The sequence below is a fragment of the Myotis lucifugus genome, unplaced genomic scaffold (genome assembly GCF_000147115.1).
Source record: "Myotis lucifugus unplaced genomic scaffold, Myoluc2.0 scaffold_365, whole genome shotgun sequence".
In the NCBI taxonomy this organism is placed as follows: domain Eukaryota; kingdom Metazoa; phylum Chordata; class Mammalia; order Chiroptera; family Vespertilionidae; genus Myotis; species Myotis lucifugus.
Window position 1 is genome coordinate 898,751 of NW_005871413.1, and position 26,319 is coordinate 925,069.

General features: G+C 41.2%; 3 protein-coding genes across 3 annotated transcripts in view; all 3 read right to left on the reverse strand.

Annotated features, from left to right (window-relative positions):
- LOC106694354 (zinc finger protein 501-like) overlaps positions 1 to 26,319 on the reverse strand; it is a 70,324-nt gene that overhangs the window by 38,055 nt on the left and 5,950 nt on the right. The window lies entirely within an intron of this gene.
- The window catches only part of LOC102426220 (zinc finger protein 260-like), a 50,260-nt gene that overhangs the window by 18,005 nt on the left and 5,936 nt on the right, over positions 1 to 26,319 (reverse strand).
- Positions 7,471 to 26,319, reverse strand: part of LOC111823023 (zinc finger protein 345-like) — a 24,814-nt gene continuing 5,965 nt past the window's right edge. Inside the window, exons 4-5 of the mRNA XM_023764969.1 lie at positions 10,876 to 10,949; positions 7,471 to 10,056 (exon numbers count right to left, since the gene is read on the reverse strand). Coding sequence (XP_023620737.1) covers positions 8,350 to 10,056; positions 10,876 to 10,949 — 1,781 coding nt within the window. The 3' untranslated portion in view covers positions 7,471 to 8,349. The remainder of the gene's footprint in view (positions 10,057 to 10,875; positions 10,950 to 26,319) is intronic.

A 26,319-nucleotide genomic window follows, 5' to 3' on the forward strand; every position in this document is an offset into this window, starting at 1 on the left:
ACCTTTAACACAAAACAACCTCTCAGGGGGGAACCCCCCTTTCCCCTCCACGGGCCGCTTCCGCGTCTTCCAAGGATCTTGAGCATGCTCTCCCTGCCGGGTGGGCCGGGGCCAGAGCCTGAGCTGAGCGCCTCCGCGATGGGGGCGGGGCCGAGCCCGGCGGCCAGGCCTGTGCAGGGACAGAGGGAGGGGAGGGGCGGGGCGGGAGGGAGGGGGCCGCCCCGGGTCCCCGCACCTCCTCCCACAGTGACAGCCCTTCCTGGGGGAGTTTCCCACGTCATTGTCAGGGTTTTGGCTGGTGACGCGGCTGCGAAAGGATTCACAAGGGAGAGAAGAGACAGGAGCAGAGGGAGGGCGTTTATTTTACTTCTTTAAAGGGAGGAAAGGGCCAGGTGCCCTCTGATGGCACAAGGCACCCCAGGTAGAGGGGCTGTTCCTTTATTAGGGTGCTAGCGAGTAAATGGCAGCTCTGGCAAAAGCATAAAGAGGGGAGGAGCCTGGAATTCACACAGAAGTTTCCCAGCACCCAGAGGCTGTGCTTAGAGCTATGGCTGGTCTGCCCTTCAGCTGCAGGTGTCCCAGGGAGGGGTCTTTCCCAGGATCTTCACAAGCCGGGAGCACATTCTTACAGTGAAGTTACAGAGAATTCAAAAGGCGGGCAGATTGGGGTTGAAACCAGAAACTTTCTGCCTCTGATTTGCCAGGATCTTTAAAACCTCTGTGAGGAGGGGGAGGGGAAGGGCAGCCGGCTCTCTCAGCCCCTCCTCGTCTCCCCAACTGAAGGGAGAGGTGGCAGCTTTGCTAGGGGTAGACTTAGTCAGGAAGGACATCCGGTCTAATTAGCATGTTTTATTAGTATAGATAAGGAGAAAAACATTAGGATAGAAAACAAGTTAGACCTATTGTTTCCTTTTTGTGATTGTAAATCCTCACCTGGGCAGATTTTTTCCATTAACTTTTGGCAGGAAGTTAGAGGTAAGAAACGGGTAGAGGGAGGGAGAGAGAAAAAGAGAGAGACATCAATGTAAAAGAGAGACAGAAACACATGGATTGGCTGCCTACCGTAGGACCAGGAATCAAACCCTACACCACTGATCCACACTAACCTATGGGAACTAATTTTCTTACTATTATATCTCTTTAAAATTTTTTCTGTATCATTAGTGGAAAACTGTGACTATCATAATGTCCCTGTAGATATAACAAGAAAAATATATCAACAATGGAGAAATCTGTCCATATTATTTAAAGTTCAAGGCCACTTGGAAAAGGGTTTGCTAGTGACATGACTACACCGCATTACCAATGCCAATACTGTTACCTTGAAGGCTGAACACATGAACACATCCACACTCACTCAGCTTTAGGTCCGGCCAGCATGACTTAGTGATTAAGCGTTGACCTCACAGTTCCATTCCCCGACAGGGCACATGCCCAGGTTGCGGGCTCAATCCCAAGTGTGGGGCATGCAGGACGAAGCTAATCAATAAATCCCTCTCCTTATTGATGTTTTGATCTCTTGGTCCCTCTCCCTTTCTCTCTTAAATCAATAAAAATATACTTTAAAGTGGTAAATCTACACCATGGAATACTATGCTGCTGTAAAAAAAAGGAATTCTTACCATTTGCAACAGCATGGATGGAACTGGAGAGCATTATGCTAAGTGAAATAAGCCAGTCAATGAAAGAAAAATAGCACATGATTGAAAGGACAAAACAGGACTGATAGCTGTGTCCTTAACCCCTCTTCCAAGAAAAAGCCGGAGAATGTATCAGTTACTCAGCATGCCCTTATCTCAGCCAATGGGAAAAGCGGGGGAAACTAGCCCAAGGCCAAGAGTATACTAGCCACCCCCCCCACCCCCTCTTTGTGTAACCAGACACTAGCTGCACCCTGCCCTTGCGTCACTAGCCCCCCCCCCCAGAAACAACCGGAATCGGCCAAATCAGGGGTCAGAGGGTGCCCCCACCCCCCCCACACCAAGGCCTATAAATTCTTTGTTCCCTTGGAACTCGGGGCTCTCTCTTGCATCCAGTAATGGAGGGGGGGGGGGGGGGACCAAGTCCCGGGCTTGAATAAAAGACTCTATGCTTCTGCATCGGACTCGGCTCCCTAGTGGTCTGTCTTGGGGGATCTTGAAATCTGGGCATAACAATGATCTCACTCATTTATGGATAATAAAGACCATTATAAACTGATGAACAAAAATAGATACAGAGGCAGAGAGCATTGAACAGACTATCAAACTACAGCGGAAAGGCCGGGGAGGGTGGGGGGGGGGGAGGGTAAGAGATCAACCGAAGGATTGTATGCATGCATATAAGCATAACCAATGGACACAAGGCACTGGGGGATAGGGGAGGACGGGGAATGTCAAGGGGGATAAAAAAAAAGGAGACATATGTAATACTCTTTGTAATACTTTAAGCAATATATATATATATATATATATATATATATATATATATATATAAAATTTTTTTTAAAGAAAATAGTAAGTTCACCCATACTCTAACATATGAAAACCAACACCATAAGTGCAACCATTTGTCAAAATGCACATTACAAACACTTAAGATATATTACTAATCTTCTGAAGCTGGAGGCTAAAGCAAACAGCACTTAACATAAAAGTGCAAAAGAGACATTGGAAGGCCAATGGACTTCAGCAGGGCTGAATATCAGCACAAGTTTGCCCAGCTGTGATTGCAATGGGTCCAGGCAGTTTCCTGACCTGATAATCTTTACACTGTATACCTGATTTTACCTTTGATCTGCCTGTATGCATTGCTAAAGGGCAAATGTGTATTCAAAGTGAATTAAAAGCAGGCAGGACCCAGTCTCTGTGTTCTTCTTCATGAAAGCGATTCCACCTGGCCCTCCAAATGTCTTCTAAATTCATGTTATTTTTTTTTAGAGTTGAATAATGGGATACAAACTGTCAATTTTATTACAGAGCAGACTTTAAATTACAGACTTTACAGAGGTGTTTATAATTACATGGGCAGCAAGTATCATAATTTCCTTCTTTATATTGAAGGCCAATAACTGTCTTAAGTCAAGGAGCAAGTAGTAATTTTATCAAATAAAACAAGAAATCAGTATTTTTATGAAGGAATCTGATTCAGAGACAGATTTTCATTTCCCCTTCCTTCCTTTAATAACGGAACACCTGATTTTTGGCTGGACACATTACCTCCTAGGCCAGTGGTCGGCAAACTCATTAGTCAACAAAGCCAAATATCAATAGTACAACGATTGAAATTTCTTTTTTTTTTTGCCTGGGCCTGGCCACCCGCCCTCCTGACCCAGACAGACCAGACCGGGTGCTCCCCCAGGGCAGGGCCAAGCTGGGGACCAGTACATGAAATTTCTTTTGAGAGCCAAATTTTTTAAACTTAAACTATATAGGTAGGTACATTGTTATTAACTTAATTAGGGTACTCCTAAGGCTTAGGAAGAGCCACACTCAAGGGGCCAAAGAGCCGCATGTGGCTCGCGAGCCGCAGTTTGCCCACCACAGTCCTAGGCAAAGACTACATTTCCCGGCTTCCATTACAGCCAGGTATGACAAAGTTCTGGCAAATGGGATGTCAGTGAAAATGTTATGTGCCTCTTCTGGGTCAGGCCTATAAAAAGAATGCGTGTGTTGCCCTGTTGAAGCACATTTCCACCGGATGATGGTTGTGGATAAATTCATATTTTTTGTATAGTGTATTTATTGTGTTGTCGACCCTCCTACAAGCCATCCTGAATTCGCCGGGAAGGTCGTGGCATTCTGATATAATAATGTAATAACTGTGCTTCATTTGGTCTTTTGAATGGAGGCTAACCATTTAGAAAACATGGACATACAATAATTTTATGCAGGTAGGGATGAGTGGTCTATATACCTCCTCAGATATGCCTCATATCTTCTTTATTTCACCACATCAACCAATGTGCATCACTTCTACCTATGGTTACTATGAAGAAACATCAGGAGCCGAACCGGTTTGGCTAAGTGGATAGAGCATCGGCCTGCGGACTGAAGGGTCCCGGGTTCAATTCCGGTCAAGGGCATGTACCTTGGTTGCGGGCACATCCCCAGTGGGGGGCGTGCAGGAGGCAGCTGATCGATCTCTCTCATTAATGTTTCTGGCTCTCTATCCCTCTCCCTTCTTCTCTGTAAAAAATCAATAAAATATTAAAAAAAAAAGAAACATCAGGATTTTAATGAACTGCCACCATATTTTCCTGAAAGAGTAATTAGCAAATTTAGTCGAAATTTATAATGCCCTTCGTGATCACATAAAACAAAATTCTAAGTCAACCACAATCTCCATTTAGATGGTCTTCAAGCAGTGTGCCTTACAATACATGCAATATGCCATGGAAAAGTATACGTCAGTGAAACCCATGTAATATACAATAACTCACAGGTCTTTATGGCAGTAACAACTGCATGATTTCATACATACACCAGGAATAAAACATGGTAGCATCAGTGATATGTGAGCAGAATCACATTAATATTTCCTTTTCAATATGTTGCAAATAATGTCAATAAAAAATAGACAACACTGTAAGTATACTTATGGAAACACTGCTTCTTTTAATATATTTATGAATACTAAAAATTACTTATGTTTGGGGGAGAAACCAAGATGGTGGCATAGGTAAACACCGGAAATTGCTGCCTCACACAACCACTTCAAAAATACAACTAAAAGACAAAATGGACATCATCCAGGAAGGCTGGCTGAGTGGAAATTCTACAACTAGAAGGAAAGAGAAAACCACACTGAGGCTAAGGAGGTGCGGAAGTAAAGTGCAGAGGTACGGAGGCGCGGGCAAAAGGGCTGGCAACGGAGGACGCCAGTGTCTTTTTCAATCGGGAGGGAGTCTCAAGCTCCCCACGGCTCTGAACTCCAGTTCCCAGCGAGTCCCTGGGGACCCAGACTCATATGGCAGCGGGCAGAACTCGATGGCGGCTTTCTCTCAGAGGTGCTTGCAACGATTACCGCGGGACACTGAGACCTGGGGCTTCTCGGAGCAGGGCTGAGGACCAGCCATAGCTGTTTGCTCCACCCAACTGATTCCCTGAGACCCTGCCCCACCCAAGCTGAAAGCAGAGGCTTTTGCATATGAATGGGCTGGCCCTTTGAGATCTAAAATTACCTAACAAACGGCAGCTGGGTCAGAGAGACCCAGAACATCCAAAAGAAGGCACAAGGCCCCACAGCAGCTTGCATTGCTTCACAGCTGGGCCTCATCTGGGCACATCCAAATCCCAAACAAAGAAGAGGAATCTGCAAATCTCTCCATGGCTCCTGCTGGGTAGCCTCAGGCAGAGGCTAAATTAGCAACTCCTAAGAGATCCAAGAGCCGGTGTACCCAGTGGTCAGATTGGGACCATCCAGATTACAACTCCTCAGATCCATAAGGGACACACTCAAGGGGCAGAATCAGTGAGCACCAAAGCCCCATTGAAGCAAGTCTTGCCCCATAAGGGTGTCTTCAGCAGAGAAGTTCTTCCACTGCAGACACAGCTGATTCTCACAGCCAATTGGCCTGGAGGTCAATTCCTCCCAGTGATACCAACAACAATCAAGGCTAAACTACAAGACACAAAGTCCACAAAGGGGTGCACCAAGAGTGTCCTCCTCAGGTAATTGGGGAGGCTGAACCACTGGACCCTATAGGACACTTAGCACAAAAAGCCACTCTATCAACACAGGGAAGCATAAAAAATGTGGAGATAAAGAAACAGATCACAAGTAACAGAAATGGAGGAAAGCAAACTACTGAATATGTTGTTCAAAACCACGATTATAAGGTTTTTCAAGAATTTTCTAGAACTCGCCCATAAATTTAGTAAGACCCTCGAGGATATGAAAAAGGACCAACTAGAAATTAAGCATACACTGACTGAAATAAAGAATAATATACAGAGATGCAACAGCAGACAAGAGAATCCCAAGAATCAAGTCAAAGATTTGAAATACGAAGAAGCAAAAAATACCCAACCGGAAAAGCAAAAAGAAAAAGAATCCAAAAATATGAAGATAGTGTAAGGAGCCTCTGGGACAACTTCAAGCGTACCAACATCAGAATTATAGGGGTGCCAGAAGAAAGAGAGAGCAAGATATTGAAAACCTATTTGAAGAAATAATGACAGAAAACTTCCCTTACCTGGTGAAAGAAATAGACTTACAAGTGCAGGAAGCACAGAGAACCCCAAACAAAAGGAATCCAAAGAGGACCACACCATAATTAAAGACACATCATAATTAAAATGCCAAGGGCAAAAGACAAAGAGAGAATCTTAAAAGCAGCAAGAGAAACACAGTTATCTACAAGGGAGTACCCATATGACCAAATCTACCCCCTGATTTCAGCTGATTTCTCAATAGAAACTATGCAGGCCAGAAGGGAGTGGCAAGAAATATTCAAAGTGATGAATACCAAGAACCTACAACCAAGATGACTTTACCCAGCAAAGCTATCATTCAGAATTGAAGGTCAGATAAAGAGCTTCACAGATAAGAAAAAGCTAAAGGAGTTCATCACCACCAAACCAGGAATATATGAAATGCTGAAAGGTATTCTCTAAGAAGAGGAAGAAGAAGAAAAAGGTAAAGATATAAATTATGAACAACAATTACATATCTATCAACAAGTGAATCTAAAAATCAAGTGAATAAAAAATCTGAAGAACAGAGTAAACTGGTGAATATAATAGAATCAGGGGCATAGAAAGGGAGTGGACTGACTATTCTCCGGGGGAGGGGGGGGGGAAGGGGTGTGGGGGGTGTGGGAAGAGATTGGACAAAAATAATACACCTAAGGATGAGGACAGTGGAGGGGGGTAAGGGCAGAGGGTGGAGTGGGTACTGGGTGGAGGGGAGCTATGGGGGGAAAAAAGAGGAACAACTGTAATAATCTGAACAATAAAGACTTATTTTAAAAAAATTACTTATGTTCATTTAAACATTAGATTATTGTTTAGAAGTATTCTGGTTTAGAGTAATACCTGAAAAGTATTGACTATTCATCTAGTGTGAATTCTGTGATACTTTAAAATTCAATTTCAAATACACACTTGGAAAATATTTTAGGCTCTTGAGAAGCATATTTTTTAAACAAAAGTCTTTCCTCCTATATCATGAAGGAAGAATTAAGTCCAAATTGCAATCCCTGATATTGACTGAGACTGCAGGTCCAACTATAGGATTTCCCAATTCTTTGGCTTTAGGGTTTCCCTCTGCTAGAAATTTCAATGTGAGGAATAAATTATGAATGTGGAATAAAGTCTTCTGGACACTGTTTACATTTTAATTGTTTCTCTCGAGTATGAGTTCTGATCTCAAATATGGTTCACGTACCAAGTGAAACTTTGCCACATTCTTTTGTTTTAAAAATATATTTTATTGATTCTTTTACAGAGAGGAAGGGAGAGGGATAGAAAGTTAGAAACATCAATGAGAAAGAAACATCGATGAGCTGCCTCCTGCACATTCCCCACTGGGGATGTCCCACAAGCAGGGTACATACCCTTGACCAGAACCGAACCCAAGACCCTTCAGTCTGTAGGGCAACACTGTATCCACTGAGCCAAACCCCTTAAAGCGCCACATTCTTTATATTTGCTGGGCTTCACACCAGCAATAATTATCAGATGTTGAATAACATATAAATGAGAATATATACTTTGGTACCTTTGTTACAATTTATAAAACATAATTTGGTCATGCTCAATGAAATTGGAACATTGGTTCAGTCTTTGGGCAAATTCTTTATATTTTTACTGTTTCTATTTAGAATGATTCCTCCCAATTACTAGTAAGTTTGAGTACAGGTTAAAAGCTTTGCCACATTCTGTTTTGGTAACGTTTCACTCCATTACTTTTTGTTGAGTGAGACACCAGTCCTGATTAAAGGCTTGCAAACTCATTATACTTATAGGTCTTCTCTCCTTACGAATTGTATCGTGTTGAGAAAGACACCAATGGTCATTTAAAAATGTGCCTAATTCTTCACATTTGTAAGGCTTCTCTTCACAATGAATTATCTGATGTTCAACAAGATCACACTGACAAGGAAAGGATTTGTCACACTCCTTACATCTGTAAGGTTTCTCTCCACTATAAAGTCTCTCATGTACAGTAAATCACGAATATCTTTAAAGGCTTGTCCACATTTTTCAAATTCATAAGGCTTCATCCCAGTATGACTTATATGGCGCTAAGTTCTCATTGCTGGTAAAGTACTAATGGCAATCCTTGTAACTGTAAGGCTTGTCTCAAGTATATACACTTTGCTGTACAATAGGGCAAGAACACTGGTTAAAGGCTTTGCCACATTCTCTACATTTCAAAAGGCTTCTCTATATTATGAACTCTCTGATGATAAGTAAGAGCTGAGGACCTACTATAAGCTTTGCCACATTCTCTACATTTATAGGGTTTCTCTCCAGTATGAACTCTCTGGTGATAAGTAAGATTTGTTGCCCCACTGAAGGCTTTGCCACATTCTCTACATTTATAAGGCTTCTCTCCAGTGTGAACTCTCTGATGCTTACTAAGATTTGAGAACTTACTAAAGGCTTTGCCACACTGTCTACATTCATAAGGCTTCTCTCCAGTATGAACTCTCTGATGTTCAGTAAGGGTTGAGGACCTGTTGAAGGCTTTGCCACATTCTCTACATCTATAGGGCATCTCTCCAGTATGAACTCTCTGATGATAAGTAAGGTCTGTTGCCACAATGAAGGCTTTGCCACATTCTCTACATTTATAAGGCTTCTCTCCAGTATGAAGTTTCTGATGTCGATTAAGGTTTGAGGAGGTACTGAAAGATTTGCCACATTCACTACATTGATAAGGGTTCTCTCCAGTGTGACTACTCTGATGAAGACTACACCTTGAGGGCCTCCTGAAGGCTTTGCCACATTCTCTACATTTATAAGGCTTCTCTCCAGTATGAACTCTCTGATGATAAGTAAGAGATGAGGAGCTGGTAAAGGCTTTGCCACACTCTCTACATTTATAAGGCTTCTCTCCAGTATGAACTCTCTGATGAAAAGTAAGTGTTGATGCCGCACTGAAGGCTTTGCCACATTCTCCACATTTATAGGGCTTCTCTCCAGTATGAACTCTCTGATGATAAGCAAAGCTTGATGTTGCACTGAAGGCTTTGCCACATTCTCCACATTGATAGGGCTTCTCTCCAGTGTGCACTCTCTGATGATAAGCAAAGCTTGATGCCGCACTGAAGGATTTGCCACATTCTTTACATTTATAAGGCCTCTCTCCAGTATGAACTCTCTGATGTTGAATGAGGATTGAGGATTCAGTGAAGGCTTTGCCACATTCTCGACATTTATAAGGCTTCTCTCTGGTATGAACACTCTGATGACGACGACACTTAGAGGACCTCTTGAAGGCTTTGCCACACTCTCCACATTTATATGGTTTCTCTGCAGTATGAGTTATCTGATGGCCAGAAAGGGTTGTGGAGCTCCTGAAGGCTTTGCCACATTCTCTACATTTATAAGGCTTCTCTCCGGTATGAATTCTCTTATGATAAATAAAGGCTGAGGACCGGCTGAAGGCTTTGCCACATTCTCTACATTTATAAGGCTTCTCTCCAGTATGAATTCTCTCATGTTCACGAATATTTGAAAGGAAATTAAATGTTTTGCCACATTCTTTACATTTATAATGTTTTTCTCCAGAACGGATTTTCTTAAGTTTATTTAGATTGAGTATTTGACTGAAGAGTCTCGTACATGGATTAAATTTGTAAGCTTTCTCTCTGGTATGAATATTATCTCGTTCAGTATGATTTGAAGATTGTTTCCAAGGTTTCTCACATTTTATTCCTTTGTTTGTTTTTGCCACAGTATGAATAAACTGAAGCATACTTTGATTTGACATTTGTTCAAAGACTTTTCCACCATTATAATGGTTCTCTGGAAGCTGAATTTTCTGGTTTATATTAGAATTTGACCCTTGTTTAAAATTTTTCCAATGTTCCTTGCATTGATAACTTCTGACTTCATTGCATATATTCTGGTAATCATTGAAGATGGAAAGGGCTTTAGTGACAGCTATAATTTCATTAAACATGTACTCTTTCAAATAACTATTCTGTGATAACTATTAAAACATGATGTATAAAAAAAACAACAACACTCCTTCCATGCTGCTGTGACTCAGGTGGTGAGCAACAAACCATGAACCAGGAGGTCACAGTTTGACTCCTGGTCAGCGTACATGCCTGAGCTGTGGTTCTGATCCCCAGTGGGGAGTGTGCAACATCCAACCAGGCGGTCAATGATTTCTCTCTCTCTTCTCCCTTCCTCTCTTAAATCGATAAAGACATATTTAAAAAAAGATTCCTAAATTTATATAAATTATAGACATTTGTATGAAAAACATTTCTCAATGGAAGTATAATGACACCTTAATACAAAAGTCAACAAATTAATTGAATTTAAATTTTCTATGTGTATAAATCACTATATTCTAGAAATGATTGAAAATTTAATCCGATACTACACTGTAATAATTCGTATACTTACAGCATAGTTTATTAAATTCATAGATTTTCAGTATTTTCATTCAAAGAATGTATAATATTAAAAACATTATATTCGGTCTTCACATTTAGAAGCACATTAATTTACAAATATAACTAATTTAAATTGGAAGTATTGCCAAATGTGTAATACCTTTGACCTCATTAATTGACAATGATTTTATTATGAATAACTGTATCAGGTTACTTCTGTCCATGTTAAAATAATTTTTTCTCATGTTACACTCCTCCTCAAATTCCAAGGCTTTCACTAAATGTACATTATCAAAGCCATACCTTCCATATCTTACCAGTATTATTTTAGGGAATAAATCTCCTATTTTTGGCTTTTGCAAAAAGGCCTGGTTGTCTTCGGATAAGATAGCTGAAAGATATGAAATACAGTTTCACAGTTAGGACATTCAGGGGAATGAATACACACTGAATTTACCAACAATTACTCACCAAATTACATGTCTGAGTACTCCAAAATTAAGTTAAATGTTCAAAGCAAGACCAAGACAGGCAGAATAAGGAAAAGTCACATCAAAGAGGGTTAAAAAGTTGCTTATTTTGCACCAAAACTTCAAAACACCCTAGCAAACTGTGGCAGTATTATAAGAAAACTCCCACTTCCCAGTTTCTTCTCTGAGGAGATAGAGATGATGGTACAGGATATATTCAATGATCTTGTGGTTTTGGAGCATCTTGAAGAACATGTTTTTGTTCTGCATGATACAGAGTGCTAAAATAATGGCATTACTGGTACATTGTGAATGCATTGTAATGGCTGCTAAAAAGAAAAAGTGGGTGCCTGGCCCACATGGTTCAGCGGCTGTGCATCAACCTATGAACCAGGGCGTCACAGTTCAATTCCTGGTCAGGGAACATGCCCGGGTTGTGAGCTCAATCCCCAGTGTGCGGGGTGCAGGAGTCAGCGGATCAATAATTATCTCTCTGGGGGACATATGTAATAATTTCAACAATAAAGAACTATTAAAAATAAATAATAATTCTCTCTCATCATTGATGTTTCTATTGTTCGCTCTCTCTTCCTCTCTGAAATCAATTAAAAAAGTATTTAAGAAAGAAAAAAGTGCCGGAACCAGTTTGGCTCAGTGGATAGAGCAGCCGTGGGCAAACTACGGCCCGCGGGCCGGATCCGGCCCGTTTGAAATGAATAAAACTAAAAAAAAAAAAAAAAGACCGTACCCTTTTATGTAATGATGTTTACTTTGAATTTATATTAGTTCACACAAACACTCCATCCATGCTTTTGTTCCGGCCCTCCGGTCCAGTTTAAGAACCCATGTGGCCCTCGAGTCAAAAAGTTTGCCCACCCCGGGGATAGAGCGTCGGCCTGCGGACTGAAAGGTCCAAGGTTCAATTCTGGTCAAGGGCATGTACCTGGGTTGCGGGCACATCCCCAGTGGGTGATGTGCAGGTGGCAGCTGATCGATGTTTCTCTCTCATCGATGTTTCTAACTCTCTATCTCTCTCCCTTCCTCTCTGTGAAAAATCAATAAAATATATTTTTTAAAAAAAAGAAAGAAAAAAGAAAAGGTGGGAAGTTGTTCAAACACTATAGACTGCAATACTGAAGACAGTTATCAAGAACAAAAAGATCTTTGGGGTTCTGGGAAAGAAATAGAAAATTATTTAGGTGCCTTGTTGTGTTGTATTTTGTGCCTTTAAATCAACGGAGCAGATCCAAGCAACAGCAGCCTCCTGATCACCACACCCTCTGTCTGAGGAACAGCAGCTGTACTTGAAGTCTCCCCCCACCAGCCAGAAGAGCCAACAGAGCTGTGAACAGCACCCACCAGAGAAGCTGCTGCCAAGTGAGGAGCAGCTGCTACCGCAACCACCCAAGGAGCAACCACAGCCTAAGGAGCCACTGCCACCCAGGGAGTAGCCACTGAACGACTCAACATCTAGATATGTCAGTGAGATCAAACATGGGTAGGCAAAGAAACCCCCAAAGGAAAGAAAAGGAGGACTCGCCAGAAAAGCAGCTAAGTGAGACAGAGGCATGCAACATGACAGAAAAAGAATTCAGAATAAGGGTCCTAGCGTGCATAAACCGGATGGAGGAAAAAATCAACAACATATGCAAGAAGCAAAAAGAAACAGATGAAAAAATCAATAACTTATGCAAGACCCAAGAAGAAATGAAGAGCGATATAGCTGCAATAAAAAACACCATTGAAAGCATCAACAGTAGACTAGGAGAGGCGGAGGACCGAATTAGTGAATTAGAAGACAAGAAAGCAAAACACACCCAAACTGTACTGCAATTGGAGAAAAAAATTAAAAGACAGGAGGAGAGCCTAAGGGAGTTTTGGGACAACATGAAACGAAACAACATACGAATAATAGGGGTGCCAGAACAACAGAAAGAGGAACAAGGGTTAGAAAACCTACTTGAAGAAATAATATCAGAAAACTTCCCTGAGGTGGGGAAGAAAAAAGTCACACAAGCACAGAGTCCCAAACAAGGTGAACCCGAAAAGACCCACACCAAGACACATCATAATTACCATGGCAAATGTTCAGGATAAAGAGAGAATCTTACAGGCTGCAAGAGAGAGACGGAAAGTAACATACAAGGGATCTCCCATTAGATTATCAAATGATTTCTCAACAGAAACACATCAGGCCAGAAAAGAATGGACGGAAATCTACAAAGTGATGCAAAGCAAAGGACTGAATCCAAGAATACTCTATGCAGCAATGCTATCATTCAAAATTGAAGGGGAAATAAGAAGCTTCATAGACAAAAAAAGGCTAAGGAAGTTTATCACCACCAAGCCAGCAATGCAAGAAATGCTAAAGGGACTGGTGTAAAAAGAAATAAAAAGCTCAGAAAGAAAACAGCCACACAAAAAAAGAAATGGCTACAAACAAGTACCTTTCTTTTTTTATATATATATATTTTATTGATTTTTTACAGAGAGGAAGGGAGAGAGATAGAGAGTTAGAAACATCTATGAGAGAGAAACATCGATCAGCTGCCTCCTGCACACTTCCTACTGGGGATGTGCCCGCAACCAAGGTACACGCCCTTGACCGGAATCGAACCTGGGACCTTTCAGTCTGCAGGCTGACACTCTATCTACTGAGCCAAACCGGTTACGGCAAGTACCTTTCAATAATAACTTTAAACGTAAACGGACTAAATGCTCCAACCAAAAGACATCGAGTGGCTGAATGGATAAAAAAACATGACCCATACATCTGCTGTCTACAAGAGACCCACCTCATTAGAAGGGACTCACACAGACTGAAAGTGAAGGGATGGAAAAATATCTTTCAGGCAAATGGAAAGGAAAAGAAAGCTGGGATAGCAATACTTATATCGGACAAAATAGACCTCAAAGTGAAGGCCATAACAAGAGATAAGGAAGGCCACTTCATAATACTAAAGGGATCAATACAACAAGTAGATATAACCCTGGTAAACATATATGCACCCAATGCAGGAGCACCCAAATACTCCTGGAAGATATCAAAGGAGAGATCGACAACAATACAATCATAGTAGGGGACTTTAATACACCACTGACATCACTGGATAAGTCCTCTAGACAAACAATCAGCAAAGAAACAGCAATCCTAAATGACTCACTAGATCAGATGGACTTAATAGACATCTTCAGAACACTTCACCCCAAAGCCGCAGAATATACATTCTACTCAAGTGCTCATGGGACGTATTCAAAAATAGACCACATATTGGGTCACAAGCAAAGTCTCCACAATTTCAAGAAGATTGAAATCATAAAAAGCATCTTCTCAGACCACGATGGCATAATATTAGAAATAAACTACAATAAAAACAACCCAAAATACTCAAACACTTGGAAGCTGAATAGCATGTTATTAAATATTGATTGGGTTACCAATGAGATCAAAGAAGAAATTTAAAACATCCTGGAAACTAATGACAATGAAAACACAACAATCCAAAACCTATGGGACACAATGAAAGCAGTCCTGAGAGGGAAGTTTATAGCTCTACAAGCCTATCTCAAAAAACAAGAAAAAATGGTAGTAAATCTTCTAACTCTACAACTCAAAGAATTAGAAAGAGAGCAACAAGAAAATCCCAGAGTGAGCAGAAGGAAGGAGATAATAAAGATTAGAGCAGAAATAAATGACATAGAGACCACAAAAAACACAATACAGAAAATCAATGAAACCAAGAGCTGGTTCTTTGAAAGGATAAACAAGATTGACAAACCTCTAGCCAGGCTCACCAAGAAGCAAAGAGAGAGGACCCAAATAAACAAAATCAGAAACGATAGAGGCGAAATAACAACAGACCCCACAGAAATACAAATGATGGTTAAAAAATACTATGGACAGCTCTACTCCAACAAACTAGACAACCTGCAGGAAATGGAAGAATTCCTAGAAAAATACAACATTCAAGCACTCAATCAGGAAGAATCTAAAAATCTCAATAGGCCAATAACTATGGAAGAAATTGAAGCAGTAATCAAAAAGCTTCCAGCAAACAAAAGCTCAGGACCAGACAGCTTCACAGGGGAGTTTTACCAAACATTCAAGGAAGAACTAAAACCTATCCTCCTCAGAATATTCCAAAAAATTCAAGAGGAAGGAACACTTCCAAGCTCATTCTATGAAGCCAGCATCACCCTAATACCAAAACCAGGTAAAGACAACACAATGAAAGAGAATTACAGGCCAATATCCCTCATGAACATAGATGCCAAAATCCTCAACAAAATCTTAGCAAACCGGATCCAGCAGTACATCAGAAAGATCATACACTATGACCAAGTAGGATTTATTCCAGGGATGCAAGGATGGTACAATATCCACAAATCAATAAATGTGATACATCACATAAACAAATTGAAAGAAAAAAACCACATGGTCATATCAATTGATGCAGAAAAAGCATTCGACAAAATCCAACACCCATTTTTGATAAAAACTCTCAGAAAGGTGGGAATAGAAGGATCATACCTCAACATAATAAAAGCCATATATGACAGGCCCACAGCCAACATCATACTCAATGGACAAAAACTAACACCATTTCCCCTAAGAACAGGAACAAGACAGGGATGCCCACTCTCACCACTCCTGTTCAACATAGTACTGGAAGTATTAGCCATTGCAATTAGGCAAGAAGAAGAAATAAAAGGCATCCAAATTGGAAAAGAGGAAGTAAAACTGTCCTTATTTGCAGACGACATGATATTATACATACAAAACCCTAGAGACTCCATCAAAAAGCTACTAGACTTAATACATGAATTTGGCAATGTAGCAGGATACAAAATTAACCCCAAGAAATCTGAGGCATTTCTATACACCAATAGTGAACTTTCAGAAAGAGAGATTAGAAAAACAATCCCATTTACCATCGCACCAAAAAAATTAAGATACCTAGGAATAAACTTAACTAAAGAGGTAAAAGACCTCTACTCAGAAAACTACAGGACGTTGAAAAATGAGATAGAGGAAGACATAAACAGATGGAAGAACATACAGTGTTCATGGATTGGTAGAATCAACATCATTAAAATGTCTATACTACCCAAAGCAATCTATAAATTCAACGCACTTCCCATTAAAATACCAACGGCATACTTCACAGATCTAGAACGAATTTTCCAAAAATTCATTTGGAATAAAAAAAGACCCTGAATAGCTGCAGCGATCCTGAGAAAGAAGAAAGTAGGTGGGATCTCAATACCAGATATCAAGATGTATTACAAAGCCACTGTTCTCAAAACTGCCTGGTACTGGCACAAGAACAGGCATATAGATCAATGGAATAGAACAGAGAACACAGAAATCGGCCCAAACCAATATGCTCAATTAATATTTGACAAAGGAGGAAAGAACATTCAATGGAGCCATGACAGTGTCTTCAATAAGTGGTGTTGGAAAAATTGGACAGATATATGCAAGAAAATGAAACAAGACCACCAACTTACACCATACACAAAAATAAACTCAAAATGGATAAAGGACTTAAATGTACGACGGGAAACCATAAAAATACTAGAAGAATCCAAAGGCATCTTGGTTTCTCCTAGCGGAACTTCTTTTTTAAATAAATAAATGGAAGATGGCAAGTCCCAGGACTGTCTGTATCTACACAAAAGCCTACAAGGTGCTCTTTATAACATCTTCATAATTTCAAAAAAAATGGATTCATAATTTCAAAAAAAATGGAAGCAACAAAGGTGTGTGTCAACAAGTGAATGGATAATTAAACTGAGGTATATACAACAGAAAATTATTCAGCACTATAAATAATACATCAAAACATGAAGAGATAGGATAGAAACTTAGATACATAGAATTAAGTGAAAGAATCCAATCTACCTGGTCAGGTAGCTGAATTGGTTATAGCATCACCCAAATATACCATGGATGGGGATTCTATCTTGGATCAGGGCACATACGAAAATCCATCATAAATAAATGTATACATAAGTGGGACAACAAATTGATGTTTCCCTCTCTCAAAAAATCAATGCAAAAAATAAAGAATCCAATTTGAAAAGGTGACATATTATAAGATAACTATGACATTTCAGAAAAGAAAATGAAGAACCCAGTAAACAAATCAATGGTTACCAGAGTGTAGGGAAAATAGGGAAGAACAGACAGAGTAAATAGAATCATTAGATCCTAGAAGCTAACCTGTATACTATCATTTTGGAAATGTGCCATCATAAATTTTTCCTCATCTTTACAGTGTACAAAGCTGCAGTGAACCCTAAGGTGAACTACAACTCTGAGTGATAATAATGTGCCAATGTAGCTTCCAATATATGATCAATGTACCACTGGTAAAAAACATACAGAAGGGGCAGGTGATGCAGGGAGCATGTGGGAATTGTCATTAACTCTACAGCATTTTGCTGTGCATCTAAAAGTGATCTTTATTTTGTTTTGAAAATATATTTTTATTGATTCCAGAGATGAAAGGATGGAAACATCAATGATGAAAGAGAATCATCGATCGGCTGCCTCCTGTATGCCCCACACTGAGGATCTAGCCCACAACACTGCACGTGCCCCAACCAGGAATCGAACTGTAACCTCCTCATTCATAAGGTCGACACTCAACCACTGAGCAACACGGGCCTGGCTAAAAGTGCTCCTCGATCACAGACTTTTTCTTTGAAGTATCTGATCTCAGGTTCGGGAAGCTTTCTTATCATTTTTTGCTGTTGTTGTTGTTGTAATCCTTACCAAAGGATAATTTTCCACTGATTTTTTTTTAATATATTTTTATTGATTTCAGAGAGGAAGGGAGAGGGAGAGAGAGAGATAGAAACATCAATGATGAGAGAGGATCATTGATCAGCTGCTTCCTGGAGGCCCCCTACTGGGGATCAAGCTTACAACCCCGGCATGAGCCCTTGACTGGAATCGAACCTGGGACCTTTCAGTCCCCAGGCCAACGCTCTATCCACTGAGCCAAACCAGTTAGGGCTCCACTGATTTTTTATGTTTACATATTTTTAAATATAGTTTTATTGACTTCAGAGAGGAAGGCAGAGGGAGAGAGGGATAGAAACATCAATGATTACAGTAGTCATTGACCGGCTGCCTCCTACATGCCCCACTCTGGGGATCGAGCCCACAACCTGGGCATGTACCCAGACTGGGAATCGAACCATGACCTCCTGGTTCATGGGTTGACGCTCAACCACTGAGCTATGCCAGCCAGGCTCCACTGATTTTTAAAGAAAGTGGAATGGAGGGACAGAAGGGAGAGAGTGAGAGAGAAAGAAACTGATTACTAGCCCTCCACACATGCCCCAATGGGGCAGGGATTGAACCCATGACCCTTTGGTGCGCGGGCGGATGTCCTAACCACTGAACCACATCAACCAGCATTTTCCTATCATTTTTTCATGCACATATAATAAATAAACATTTGTAACCTACATAAAAAACAACAATACAAGATGTCACTTCAGAAGAATAAGGATGACCAGGATCAAAGAAACAAAGTATAGGGGGATGGGGGTGGCCAGGGAGAGGTCAATGTTGGGAAAAGGAGACATATGGAATACTATATGTAATACTTTAAAAAATAATTTTAAAAAAACAAAGTGTATCAAGTGTTTTATAAACTGTTGAGAAAATGGACCCTATACATGGCTTAATGAAACATCAATTGGTGCCAACAGTATGAAAAACACAGTAGCATTTGTAAAAAAATTACAAACAGAATAATCCCATGATGCAGCCATCCCATTTCTAGGTATTTATAAAAAAAGAACATTTACAAGAGAAATGACAAGAGACATTTGCACATCTGTGTCCATTCTAATGTTATTCACAAAAGCCAGTGATAGGTGGAAACTACTCAAAGGTTCATGCATAGTTGAATTAATGAAGAAAGTTTACTATATACGTACAATGGGAGACGATTCTGCCATGAAACAGAAGTAGATCAATACAGAGAGAAACCTTGAGGGCATTTTTTAAGTGAAGCACACAAGTGACAAAGAGAAAGAAACCGTAGGGTTTCCCTTAGGTGAGTAATCTAATGTCCTTCACCTCAAAAAAAAAAAAAAAAAAAAAGGAGTTACGGGCCTTGCTTTTAAAACAAATTAGGAAGTAGTTTTTTAATGCATATTAAAGATGAATGTTTTGAGAGTTCAAATGCACAAGGTGAGTATACTGAATACCACTGGACTGTACAGCTACAGATGGTAAAGATGGTAGATTTTTAATCACGTTATTGTGTTTTTAAAAATCTTTATTGATTTTTATAGAGAAGAAGGGAGAGCAAGAAACATCAATGTGAAAGAGAAGCATTGATCCTCTGCCTTCTACATACACAGCAACCACGACTGAGCCCAAACCTAGGTACGTGCCCTGAACAGGAATTGAACCGGTGATCTTTCAGTGTAGGAGACGATGATATAACCAACTGAACCACACAGGCCAGCTCTAGTCACGTTTTTTACCAAAATTGAAAATAAAAAATAACATCTAAAAGAGACAGAATTATAAAACTTTTCAAAAACTACCTTCGGTGGTAACAAGTTTTTATCTCACATAAAGAGAATATAAATTCATCCATAAAAACAAATATTAAGTGCACACTTAATAAACACTTGTAACCTACATAAATATAGGGGGGAGACAGAAAGAGAAACACGTGCCACTGGGCCCTACAGAATGCCTACTTGAGCGAGGCTACAAAGTCAAGTAGCCTAATACACATAGGTTATAATACATGTAACCTATGTGCATAACTACACAGGAAAAAGCAACCATACTCCAACACCTGAGCAGAAGAAGAAACAACGTGAGTTATGAGCAAAGTAGTGGTAAGGGTTACAGACAAACATGCACATGACTTTAATGGAAATAGACATAAGGCTGACTCATACTTGAATGTCCTCCAGGTATGTATTGAGAACTATCATTCACTTCCCTCATTTATTAACAAAAACTACAAATGCAAAGAACTAACCATGGGGTATCTATCACAACAAAGGAAACACTCAACCTGTGTGCACTGGGGCTGAGTGAGACTGAGGGATGCTGGAGTCACAGGATTTCCTTTTTTTTTTTTTAATGTTTATTATTTTTAAATATATTTTTATTGATTTCAGAGAGGAAGGGAGAGGAGGGAGAGAGAGATAGAAACATCAATGATGAGAGAGAATCATTGATCGGCTGCTTTCTGCACGCCCACACTGGGGATCGAGCCTGCAACCCGGGCATGTGCCCGTGACCGGAATTGAACTGGGAACCTTTCAGTCCACTGGTCGAACCAAACTGGCTAGGGCAGGATTTCCTCTTAAAGGGCCTGCACACGGACTTACTCTTAGACTCACTCACTCTGAGCTCTAGCACCAGGGCATCAGCTGGACAGACAGGGAGAAACTGAATTGTCTGTCTGTCGTCAGTCCAGAGCTTGAAGGGCAGGTTTCTGTCAGAGAAAAGTGCTGCTTGAGTCCATTGTTCATTTCTGAGACCTTCCCACAAAGCCAGCAAGCGCGCACCATATGGGTCTCCATCAACGTGGTTAACACTGTAGCTTTGACCTACTGACTGCTAGAGAACTTGTCCTACCTAACTTGGGGGCCCGCCCGAGCTGCTTTGCTAAGTTTAGTGGCTTTTCCATAAAAATGGCCTCTTTTTTCTCATGCTTCAGACGTTCCCCAAATCCCTCAAACAAGCAGCACTTGGCTTTCATGTGCCCCGTACGTCACTCTTACGTGGCTTGAGGCTTGGGTTTGGTGGCAACTAGTTTTGGGTGGCAGCTGGACCTCTCCTGGGCAACTCCAAGGTCACACAAGCAGCAGCCATTGCCCAGCTGGTGTAGCTCAGTGGTTGAGCATTGACCCATGAACCAAGAGGATGCTGGTCCAATTCCCAGTCAGGGCACATGCCTGGACTGCAGGCTCCAGGCACAGTCGGGGGCGTGCAGGAGGCAGCTGATCAATGATGTTTCTATCTCTCTATCCTTCTCCCTTCCTCTCTCTCTAAAATCAATAAAAACATATTTAAGAAGAAAAAAGAAATATCCATTTGCAGGTCGCTCTATAGCTCGTATCAAGTGGCCCCAGAAAGACACATGTGGTGACTGACTTTGGCCCACACCTCCTGGAAGGCCCCATAGCCAGTCCATTTGTCAGATAGCTTCATCCTCCCCCCACCCTGCCCCCGCCAGATAACAACCCAACAACCTCCAGGAGAGACACACTCACGGGGCAGACTTGGTGGTGACTCAAGCCCCACACTCAAGAGGCTTGACCTAAGCACTGCTGCTTTTCTTCTGAAGTTGCAGATGGTCCTCACAGTCAATCTGCCTAGGACAGTGATGGCGAACCTTTTGAGCTCGGCGTGCCAGCATTTTGAAAAACCCTAACTTAACTCTGGTGCCATGTCACATATAGAAATTTTTTGATATCTGCAACCATAGTAAAACAAAGACTTATATTTTTGATATTTATTTTATATATTTAAATGCCATTTAACCAAGAAAAATCAACCAAAAAAATGAGTTCACGTGTCACCTCTGACACGCATCATAGGTTCGCCATCACTGGCCTAGGGGATGATCCCTTCAGTAATATGCCAACAACAATCAAGGCTCCACGACTGCAGGACAGAAAACACAACCCACACACAGCACAGGCCTGGAGCACCTCGCTGGAGTGACTCAGGAGGGCATGCCACTGGGCCCTACAGAACGCCTACTTGAGCGAGGCCACAAAGTCAAGCAGATGGCGCAGCTCTACCTAATACACAGAGACAAACACAAAGACCCAGCCAAGTGAGAAGACAAAAAAACAGGTCCCAAATACAAGAAAAGGAGAAATCTCCAGAAGAAATGGAGGCAAGCAGACTACCAGACACAGAGTTCAAAGCAATGGTTATAATGATGTTCAAGAAACATCACGAAATCTTCAATAGAATAAAAAAGAACACGGAAACCATTAAACATATCAGTCAGAAATGAAGAATCCATTAATGAAATAAATTTAAACATTAGAGGGAATCTAGAGTAGAGTAGATGAATGCCCAATTCCGTTTGGCTCAGTGGATAGAGCATCCACCCAAGGAATGAAGAATCCTGGGTTCGATTCTGGGCAAGAGCATGTACCTCGGTTGTAGGCTTGAACCCCAGCCCTGGTCAGCTCATATGGGAGGCAACCAATCGATGTGTCTCTCTCACATCAGTGTTTCTCTTTCTGTCTCCCCAATATCCTGGCACTCTCTCTCTAAAAATCAATGGAACAATATCCTTGGGTAAGGATTAACAAAAAATAAATAAACAAATAAAGTAGAATAGATGACTAAGAGTATCAAATCAGAGATTTGGAATATAAGGAAGCATATTAACATCCAATTAGAACATCAAAAAGCGTTGGCCTGCGGACTGAAGGGTCCCAGGTTCGATTCTGGTCAAGGACATGTACCTTGCTTACGGGCACATCCCCAGTGGGGAGTATGCAGGAGGCAGCTGAATCAATGTTTCTCTCTCATCGATTTTTCTAACTCTCTACCCCTCTCCCTTCCTCTCTGTAAAGTCAATAAAATATATTAAAAAAATAAAAAAGAACCATAAGAAATTTGTAAAATGTGCAGAGAATGACTAATGTTTAAAATAAACATTTCAAATCTAAATAAATAAATAAAATAAACATTTCAGCCCTGGCCAGGTAGCACAGTTGTTTAGAGCATAGTTGCAGTATGCCAAGGTTGGCAAGGTTGTGTGTTCGATCCGCAATCAGGGCACATGAAAGAATCAACCAATAAATGCATAGAGAAATGGGATAACAAATTGATATTTATCTCTTTCTCCCTCCCTCTCTCTCCCCACCCCTCTGTCTTTACTGTTCTCTATTTCTCTTAAATCAATACAAAACAAATGAAAAATTAAACTAAATATTTCAGGTTAAGTATAACATGATTAAGAGACATACTAAAGAAAGATACTGAAAAACATAATCATTCCTTTTTCCTAAAGTAAACTTAAATGGAAGAACAAAATGTTTGCCTGAATATGAGGTGCCCAGTATTTCTGTAACTCACTTATTACCAAAGAAGAACATTCCAGCATGTTGTATCAGCACTTGACAATACAAAACCACAATCTGACAAAGATCTAATCAGAAAGTGAAAACACGTATGACACAGTCACAGGTAACTTTGGAACTGAACAAGAGAGAATCACAAGATGATGAACAAATTGGGTAACAATGGAGACTCTCCTACAGATGGGCGATGTTCTAAGGCCACAAAGGGCAGTAACTTATTGAAAAACTTTGTGAGTTAAATAGACACATTAAACTACTGTCACACAAGGAAACTGCAGAATACACAGGAAAAGGAAGATTTGAAGTGAAAGAAAATAAGATTTGATAGAGATTCTCCTATTTCTAATCCAGTTTGTCCACTGGCAAGAAGACATGGTAGAGAAGTTGGCAGCATAAGGTATAAACCTGTACATGCTGGCCCCCACAACAATATTAAAACCACAACTATAAAACAAAACAGCTATCATCAAGATCCACAGGAAAGCTGGCCGAGTGAAAGTTCTACAACTAGAAGGAAAGAAAAAAGCGCATTGAGACCGGGTAGGCGGTGCAGAGGCTCCAAGAACAGAGGTACGGAGGCGTGCGCGAGGCGGCTACACCTGGGTGGGTGGTTTTTTTCAATCGTAAGGGGATACAAGCTCTCGAATGCACTGAACTCCTTTATGGCGAGACTCTGGGGTCCCAGTTTCCTATGAGGAGAAACTGTACTGTCTTGCAGCGGGTCAGAAAGGGAGGGTGGCTTTTTCGTAGAGCTGTTTGCAGGGATCATTGTTGCTGTGGGGGTACGGGACTCGGGGACGCAGAGACGAGGAGTCGTGGAGACCCAAGGAGTCCCAGAGACTGCTGACGAAAGACATTGCTGTTTGCTCCGCCCTGGTGATTCTCTGAGACCCCGCCCTACTCAATTTACATCCCCACCCAAGCTGTGCCCAGCAACACAAAGGAATCACCTGCACTTTTGCAGCATAACCGAACAAACTGCAGCTGGGTCACAAAGCTCCAAAACTTCCAAACCCCAAACAAAGAGGAGAAATCTGCTGATATCACTGTAGCTCCTGCTAGGTGGACTCACACAGTGGTTGAGTAGGAGATCCAGGATCCAGGGTACCCTGGCCAGATACCAGATTTCAACTCCTCACATCCATAAGGGACACACTCAAGAGGCAGACTCCGTGAGCACCAAAGCCCCACTGAAGCAAGTTCTACCCCATAAGGGTGTCTCCAGCACAGCAGTTCTTTCACTGTAGACTCAGAGGGTTCTCGCAGTCAGCCAAAAATGCAGAGACAGAGAAACATGTCACAAATGAAAGAAATGGAGGAAAGAAAACTAATGGAGGACATAGAGTTCAAAACCACAGTTATAAGGCTACTCAAGAACCTTCAACGAACCTCCGAGGAACTCAGTGAGACTTCAAGGATTTTAATGAGAATGCCAAAAAAAATGGAAAAGGACCAGTGAGAAATTAAACATACACTGACTGAAATTAAAAATAATCGCCGAAACCGGTTTGGCTCAGTGGATAGAGCGTCGGCCTGCGGACTGAAAGGTCCCAGGTTCGATTCCGGTCAAGGGCATGTACCTGGGTTGCGGGCACATCCCCAGTAGGAGATGTGCAGGAGGCAGCTGATCGATGTTTCTATCTCCCTCCCTTCCTCTCTGTAAAAAATCAATAAAATATATTTAAAAAAATAAATAAATAAAAATAATATACAGAGATCCAACAGCAGACTAGAGGATCCCAAGAATCAAGTCAAAGATTTCAAATACGAAGAAGCAAAAAATACCCAACAGGAAAAGCAAAACGAAAAAAGAATCCAAAAATATGAACATAGTGTAAGGAGCCTTTGGGACAACTTAAAACGTACCAATATCTAAATTATCGGGTGCCAGAAAAAGAGAGAGAGCAAGATACTGAAAGCCTATTAGAAGAAATCATGACAGAAAACTTCCCCTACCTGATGAAAGATATAGACTTACAAGTCCAGGAAGCAAAGAGAACCCCAAATAAGAGGAATCCAAAGAGGACCACACCAAGACACATCATAATTAAAATGCCAAGGGCAAAAGACAAAGAGAGAATCTTAAAAGAAGCAAGAGAAAAACAGTTAGTTACCTACAAGGGAGTACCCTATACAACTGTCAGCTGATTTCACAACAGAAACCAGGCAGGCCAGAAGGGAGTGTCAAGAAATATTCAAAGTGATGAATAGCAAGAACCTACAACCAAGATTACTCAACCCAGCAAAGCTATCATTTAGAATTGAAGGTCAGATAAAGAGCTTTACAGACAAGAAAAAGCTAGATTATATGAAATGCTGAAGGATATTCTTTAAAAAGAGGAAGAAGAAAAAGGTAAAGTTAAAAATTATGAAAAACGAAGTGACAACAAATAAATATCTATCAACAAGTGAACCTAAAAATTAAGTCAGAATAAACTGGTGAATATAATAGAAGCAGGGGCATAGAAAGGGAGTGGACTGACAATTCTTGGGGGGGAAGGAGGTGTGGGGGGTGCAGGAAGAGACTGGACAAAAATCTTACACCTATGGATGAGGGCAGTGGCGGGGGGAAGGGGAATGGGGTGGGGTGGGAACCAGGTGGAGGGGAGTTATGGGGGGGGGGAGAGGGAACCATCTGTAATAATCTGAACAATAAAGATCTACACTAATAAAAGAGAAACATGGTAATTAGCGTACGACCGCTACCCTTCCCATTGGCTAATCAGCATATCCTTATGCAAATTAACTGTCAGCCGAGATGGCGGCCGGCAGCCAGGCAGCTGGAAGCGAACATGAGGCTTGCTTGCTCCAGGGACTGCAGACTCCAACGTTCTGCGCCTGACTTGCCGGCCTCTGAGTTGCAACTCTAAGCAACTATGTACTATGTTGCAAATAAGAAGCTGAAACCAGCTTTCAGCCAGCTGGGATCTCAGAGCTGAAGTTATACATTGTTTCGATTATAGAACAGCAAACAAACCAGATACGAAGCCTCAGAGCTAGAGCCAGAGCTAAAGCTGGCCCAGAATAAAATAAAAAAAGAGAAAAAAAAGGAGCGGTTGGGAGCTTCAGTCAGCCTGAAAGCAGCCCTCAGCCCCTCACCCAGACTGGCCAGGCACCCCAGTGGGGACCCCCACCCTGAAGGGTGTGTGACCAGCTGCAAACAGCCATCATCCCCTCATCCAGGCT